Source organism: Melozone crissalis, unplaced genomic scaffold (assembly GCF_028551555.1).
Source record: "Melozone crissalis strain CALT ecotype California unplaced genomic scaffold, PUWL_Pcris_2 ptg000002l_1, whole genome shotgun sequence".
Lineage (NCBI taxonomy): Eukaryota > Metazoa > Chordata > Aves > Passeriformes > Passerellidae > Melozone > Melozone crissalis.
Window position 1 is genome coordinate 4,681,707 of NW_026535780.1, and position 7,554 is coordinate 4,689,260.

General features: G+C 48.1%; 1 protein-coding gene across 1 annotated transcript in view; it reads left to right on the forward strand.

Annotated features, from left to right (window-relative positions):
• COL22A1 (collagen type XXII alpha 1 chain) overlaps positions 1–6,585 on the forward strand; it is a 217,508-nt gene extending 210,923 nt beyond the window's left edge. The window contains exons 62-65 of the mRNA XM_054281552.1: positions 2,928–2,994; positions 4,649–4,831; positions 5,196–5,273; positions 6,233–6,585. Of these exons, the coding sequence (XP_054137527.1) occupies positions 2,928–2,994; positions 4,649–4,831; positions 5,196–5,273; positions 6,233–6,420 (516 nt within the window). The 3' untranslated portion in view covers positions 6,421–6,585. The remainder of the gene's footprint in view (positions 1–2,927; positions 2,995–4,648; positions 4,832–5,195; positions 5,274–6,232) is intronic.
• Positions 6,586–7,554: the final 969 nt, after the last annotated feature.

The window sequence follows — 7,554 nt, forward strand, 5'->3', positions numbered from 1 at the left end:
CCTCCACAGCTGCCTGCAGCAATTTCTGGGGCACCTACAGGGAGCAGGTGAAGGCGTGAGATGGAGGTGGCTGGGCAGGTACACTGTCCCTCCTCATTCTGGCAAGCAAAGGCAGGTTCTGGCCACGGCAGCCATGCCAAGCTGGGTTCCCAGCTGCGCTCGCTGTCTCTGGGCCATTCCCTCACCTAGGCCATCCTGGCACCAGCTCCTCCCCAGAGCAAGGCCTGGAGCCAGGCCTGGCTGCCGCTCTCTGCCCCCAGCCCTCCCCCAGGTCCCACTGCAGCCTTTCCCTCCATTCCCGTCCCTCACCTGTCGCCGCTTGGACAGCAGTGGCTGCCCCTCACGGGACTGGCTGTGGGCGTTTGCCTCATGTCTCTTGGACATCTTGGCTGTGCTCTGACAAACACTGGCCAAGGGCACCTGGGAGAGCTGCTTCCTCCTGAGGAGCTGCTGCCTCGTGAGAGAACTGCTGCCTCCTCAGAGAGCTGCTCTCCTGAGAGTGACAACACGAGGGGTTTGGCCCTACAAGAGCCCTCTGGGTCACGGCATGGGTCTGTGTCACAGTGGGCTCTGGGCACGATGTAACTGCAGGTCACAAAGGCCTGGTGGGCACATCCAGTCCTTCTCATGAAGAGACATGGTGTCCTTGGTCACAAAGCTCTGCTTTAGGCCTTTGCCCCTTGACTTTTTCTATGCTTTTTCCTCTCCCAATTACCTTCCACTCTCCCTTTTCCCACCTTGGATGTTCCTCTTCTAAACATCCCCAAAGATGCCCTTTGTTCTGCCAAGCTGCTTTTCCCACCCAGCCCACCATGTGTCCCACCACTTAGCTCCCACCTCATGCAGAAAGACAAATCAGTAAGGCAAAAATCAATTAGCACTTCACCTCGCCACTACTGTAAAAAACAATTAAAAAGTGTTCATTTAAAAAGATTAGCAACAAAGGACGGCCAAATATTCATTCTTTATTGGATTTGCGATGGGCATATGGTTATGAAGGATGAGGAAATGGCTGAGCTACTGAAAGCCTTCTTTGCCTCAGCCTTCAACAGGCAGATCCATTCTCCAGAGGACAAGCCATCCCCTGAGCTGGCAGACAGTGACCAGGAGCAGACCAGACCCCCTGCAGTTCTCGAGGAAATCATTAGTGATCTGCAGAGCCACTGAGACACTGTTAAAGTCTGTGGAGCGGGCTGGGAGCACCCCAAGGGTGCTCAGGGAGCTGGCAAAAGAGCTCACTAAGCTACTCTCCATCCTGTATTATCAGTCCTGGAGTGTAACGATGTCTCACATGGCTGGAAGTAGCTGTGTGACACCCACGCTCATAAGGGCAGCAGGGACGATGCTGGGAACTGCAGGTCTGTCAGCCCGACCTCAGGGCCCAGCAAGGTTCTGGAGCAGATCATCGTGAGGGGCATCACACGGCCCAGAGAGGACATCCAAGGGACCAAACCCAGCCAGTATGAGTTTAGGAAACGCAGGTCTTGCCTGCAAAACATGATGTCCTTTGAGGAGCACGTGACCCTCCTCAGGGCTGAGTGAGAAGCGGGGGATGGTCTCTCTGGACTTGAGCAAAGCCTTTGACTCCCTCTCCCACAGCACAGTCCTGGAAAAGCCGTCAGCCCAGAGCTTTGGCAGGGGCAGCCTTGGCAGACTTAACTGTCTGGATGGCTGAATCCAGACAACAGCTGGGAATGGAGCTGCAACAAGCTGGCATTCAGTCACTAGCATTGTCCTCTGTGCCCTGTCCAGTTCAGATTCCCAATAAGGCCCTGCAGTGCCCCAGGGTGGGAGCAGAGTGGCAGGAAAGTGCCCAGTGTAAAAGTCCCTATGGTTGCTGGTTGACATAGGCCGAACGTGAGTCAGCATATGTCCAGGTGGGCAAGGAGCAGGGTGGCCTCCTGGCCTTCTGTGTCTACACTAGTGTGGCCAGCAGGACAAGGGACATGATTGTCCCTCTGTGCTGGGCACTGGGGAGGCCACACATTGTATTCTGTGTCCAGTTCTGGGCCCCTAAATTCAGCAAGGACATTGAAGTTCTGGAACAGTTCCAGAGAAGGGAACTGAGATAGTGAAAATTTGGAGCCCAATTCCTGTGAACATTGAAGGTGCTGGTGTTGTTCATCTTGGAGAAAGGGAGGCTCAGGGGAGATTTTATCGGAGGCTCTATAACTGCCTAAGTGGAGGATCTATCCACATGGGGTTTAGTCTCTTCTCCCAGACAGCTGGTGATAGGACAAGAGGACATAATCTCAAAATGTGTCAGGGAGGTTTATTTTGGATACTACAAACAATTTCTTCACAGAAGGGATAATTAGATACTGGAATGGGCTGCCCATGGAAGTGGTGGAGTCACTGTCCCTGGAGACATTTAAGAAAAAACTGGATTTGTCACTCAGTGCCATGGTTTACTTGACATGGTGGTGTTCAGTCAAGGGCTGGACTTCATTATCTCAGAGGTCTTTTCCAGCCCAATTGATCTGTGATTGTTTTGAGTCCCTTTACATTCCTCTTTTTGGCAGACCCTGCGGCCCTGTGTGTGATGGGTGATGACATGGCACCTGCTGAGCCCTTTGTGGAGCTCTTAGTTTGGACATCATAGAACCACAGAGTGTTTTGGGTTGAAGGGACCTCAAAGATCATCTACTTACAACTGCCCACTCAGCACAGGCAGGGATGCCACCCACTAGGTGAGGTTGCTCCAAAGCCCACCCAACTTGCCTTGAACACTTCCAGGGGTGGGGCATCCACAGCTTCTCAGGACAACCCATTCCAGTGCCTCACCACCCTCACACTAAAGAATTTCTTCCTAACATCTAATCTAAATCTTTCCTCTTTTAGTTTAAAACTGTTCCCCCTTGTCCTGTAAATATCTGATCCCTTTACTGTGGTTACCTAGTCTCATCACTGTGATTCTGACTCTTTAGGGGGAGCCCCCATCTCTAGAGACTTTGAGGAGACTTATCCAAGAGGAGTTATCCAAACAGCTAGATGGTAAGTAATCAGTACCAGGAAGCCAGAAGATAGATCTGAGAGTATGAAAGATGCTTTCCAGAGCTGTGCTGGCACCCAAACCTCTCCTGCTTAAGGAAGATAGAATTGCAGCAAGCTTGCTTGGGAGATGTATGAAATGAAATGTGCTTTATGGTTCCCCAGGCTTTGATTTTCCCAGCAATAGCACAGAAAGTAATTAGAGTAGATCATAAACTTTCTTTTGAGGTCTCAATTGGAGAAGAAATGTTCATGATTTTTGCTTATGACTTTTGATGCTTATCAGTATAAGAAGAGGGGCTGGAGGGGATATGGGCTGCTGGTTCTCTCAAAGTATGAGAATTGCAGACCACTACTGATCCCATTGACAGTGAGATGCAGAGCTGTAGTCCTTCTCACACAGCTCTTGATGCAGCTGACACACAGCTGCAGGCATTTTGTTCTGCACTAAAGATCACAGGTAAACAGGGTGATCATTTCACAGATTTTATTTACACAGTCTCAGTCTTCAATATCCACACCAGTCTGAAAGCATTTAAGATCAATGAAGAGAAGAAAGAACACTCTTCTCTCGCTATTCTGTAGAATGTTTATGTGATGCTAAATGCTTTATGAGCTCTCAAGTTTGCTGTCATGGTGTAACCCCAGCCAGCAGCCAAGGCCCACACACCACTCACTCACTCCCCACCAGCCGGATCAGGGAGAGAATCAGAAGAGTAAAAGCTGGAAAACTCATTGGTCAAAATAAAGACAGTTTAATAGGTACAGCAAAAGCTGCACCCAGAAGCAAAACAAAGCAAGGAATTAAGTCCCTGCTTCCCATGGGCAGGCAGGTGTTCTGCCATCTCCAGGAGAGCAGGGCCCCATCACAGGTAATGGTTACTTGGGAAGACAAACACCATCACTGCAAATGTCCCTCCCTTCCTCCACTCACTTTGTACACTGAGCTTGATGTCACATGGTCTGGAATTCCCCTTTGGTCAGTCTGGGTCACCTGTTCTGGCTGTGTGTCTTCCCAACACCCAAATTTCCTCCCCAACGTGGCTGTACAAAAAGCAGAAAATGCCTTGGCTCTGTGTGGGCCCTGCTCGGCAATAACAAAAACATCTCTGTATTATCAGCACAAATCCAAAACAGACCCCCATTCCAGCCACCATGAAGAAAATTAACTCCACCCCAGCCAAAACCATCATGATTGTTCAGGGTCTTAGCACTGAAATGGCAGGCAGTGTGTGCCTGTCTGGAACAGCCTGGAACAAGACCAGCCATGTAGCATCTCTGCATCACAGAAGCAGTAGGAAAAGGCTCTCATTTTCAGAGCAGGAGTGGTCCCAGTTTAACAGGGATCCACCATCTGCACAACTAAAAGAAAAGACATTTCAGATACTTGGAGGACAAGGTGCAGAGGATGAGAGAAATGTTTATGATAAAGTATGGAATTTAGGAGAAATTCAAGGCTACCAAGAAAAGAGATTTAAATAATTTAGAGAGGATCAGAGAGTCACAGTCATGGATTATGGAGGGACAAAAAAATGAGTGGCCGTGGAAAATTGATCTATGACAGTACTTGGGACTTTACTGGGCCCCTAGTTCTGGTTTTCCATCTCTTGGAGCATAGTCCTTCTAGTCTAACAAACCCATTACCCTCTCTTCACAGCAAAGTTACCCTATATCCTGGCTCAGATACAGCCTGCACAGGTAAAAGCATCCCATGGCAGACCAGGACCTCCTGGTCCCCCTGGGAAGGAAGGACTCCCAGGAAGAACTGGCCCTCCAGGAGAGCCTGGTCGGCCTGGACAGACTGGGTCTGAAGGGCCACCTGGACCAATTGGTCCTAAAGGTAAGTGAAACTTGGTGTGTTGGGGCAGTCCAATAAAAGGATGTATCCACTGGACTTTGGCATCCACCTTTCCTTTTAGTAGCTTATAAATTGTCCTCAAAATGCAGGTGTTTGAGGCGACCTCAGTCTCTTGAACCAGAGGTGTTGAATATGACCAGAAATTGCTGGTATGTTGCACCTCTGGCCAGAACTAGAGTGGGGCAAGTCTTCATTTCCCCTTAATGTCCTCTCTCAGAGGATTGGCCACAATTAGGAACTGTTATTACCAAATAAATTAGCTTCAATGTGGATGGAAGACCTATACTAGTGCTTAGTTCTGTAGACCACATTAATCAGTTCATATTTTTTCTTTCCCTCTCTACAGGAGAAAGAGGAGCAAAGGGTGAAAAAGGAGACACTGGCATTGGTCAACGAGGGGAAATGGGTCCCCCAGGAATTCCAGGTGTGTTACTCAGAACACCCCACAAAACATATCACTTAGAACCACTGCCAGGAAACAGGTCTCTGCTGTACTAGAGAGATGACCAGGATGACATAAAAACAACAGACACAATTTCTGCAGGATGTGGCCCAAAGGGAAGAACTGTATCATTAACATCATCTCTGGCCACCTTTATTTCCTCAGCCTGATGAATGAGTACAATGAACCATGTCAGTTACAGCTAAGTTAACTGACCTTTGGGTCAAATCCAAAGTGAAGCTTTAATTATTAGATGCACTGTGAAGTGTTTTCTCTGTCCTTGGCAGAGTCTTCCTGTGACCAGGGTGAACCCAGAGGTTCAGGCAGCTTCAGATGTTATGAAAGGTCATATTGAACACCTGTGCCTTGGGGATACAGCTTCTGCTTTACTATTATTGCAAAGCAGCAGCAAATACAGTTTGTCTGCAGTCTGAAATTAGGCACCATTGATAAGTTTTGCCTTCACTGCTTTCTTGGGAAAGGAACTATGGGAAGCCCTCCTAACCCCATTGTGTCTGCATCTGGCAGACTGGTCTTGCATTGACTTCAAATAACAATGTGCCCACTATGCTCTGCACCACTGAATTATCTCCCCAGGCTGGCTCTTGCCTCCACTTTGCCATTCTCACCTCCTCTCTGTGAGGAGTATGTCTTTAGTTGTCTCGTGCATCTCCATGATGTCAGCATGGAAGTAGAAGAAGAGCAGCCATATCGGAGCTGAGCATCGTAAGGTCACCATAGGGAGTGGAAATCTTTTTTCAGAGGAGACACTCTGATTGTATCCCTGAGATACATCCTAGCCAAATCCAAACCTATGGAAGCTGCTGTCTGCATCCCAGTTTGGCAGCAAAACCATCTCCTGTGACGTTGCACTGCTGAGTACTGCGCGCTGGGCGTGTCACTCTGGTGCCACTCACCAGGGCATTCTGTTTCTCTTTCAGGCCTCCCAGGGGAGCCTGGTTATGCCAAAGATGGGATGCCAGGACCTCCTGGCCCTCAAGGTGAAGCTGGTGTGCCGGGCCTGGCAGGTCCCCAGGGGCCCCCGGGAGCCAATGGACAGTGTGACCCCTCTCAGTGCGCTTACTATGCAAGCCTGGCTGCCCGGCCCTCCAATGTCAAAGGGCCATAGTGTGCAGAGAGCACTCCCAGACTTGTTTTGAAAACTTGAATTCCTCACACCTGCCAAGAGCTCTCCAGTGTCTTCAGCTGCGTTTCTTTCGCAGGACGCCTTCTAAAGCCAACAAATGCTGCCGGTCGGTCAGATTATTTTTATGAATTATAATAATAATTATTATTATTATCTTTGATGTGATATGTGAACTTATTTTTTTGTTTGTTTTCTTTAACATCAGGGCATATTAAAATGCTAAAAATATGTGAGTTTTTTCCTCTTTTGAAAAGCATATAATAGCAATGTGTTGTGTGACTGTTTATGCAAAACCATTCCAATGCCAAATTTTTTATCTGTTATCTGATTAATTTTTTCCAAAGCTTTATCCCTCACCCTTTTAGCTCAAATCAAATCCTGCAGCCTGGAGCATTAACTGTGACACACAGGCACAGGATTGTTGGTGCTATTTGCCATCTGCATGGCAGGGAGGAAGATAAAGTCATACCAAAGCTGGAAAAGGTGTCTCCAGTGCATCCAACTCCCAGTGGACAATTTTGAACAGCTAGTGTGTGCTTTCCAGAAGATCCCTGTTAAATTTAATATTCTTCTGCTGATAAATGAATCAATATTCTATAGGAGCTACTTTTTCATGGAGTCATGTGGGATTTCATAGTAAAGGCCTGAAGGGATGCACAGAAGATCTCAACCTCTCTGTACTGGAGAGTTTTTTTCCAAGAAGTGGAGCTTACTTACCTCTGGCAGGGAGATGCATTTGCAAGGTTATCCTCTGTCAGGTTAAGGATGCCAAATCCCCTGTGCAATGTCAGCACATGCACAGCTCCCTACCACTGCTTCACCCAAAAATCAGCCAGAGCAGCATAGAAAGCCCCCTGGTATTAAAAACTCAGGAAGCCAACTGTGACCCAATTCACTGTTTTGGTTGATCCATTATGACCATAACTTGGCAAGTCGTGTTACTTAGAGGGCTGGTGCATAGTGCAGCCTGGTCTGGGAGGATGTTGATCTTTGATGAAAGGATCAGAACAAAGAAATGTTCATAAACATGGGGGAAATTGTATTTGATGGTGACAGCAACAAGCCAGACAGTGGCCATTTCTCCCTATCAGCTAATTGCCAAAATCAACCTGAGAA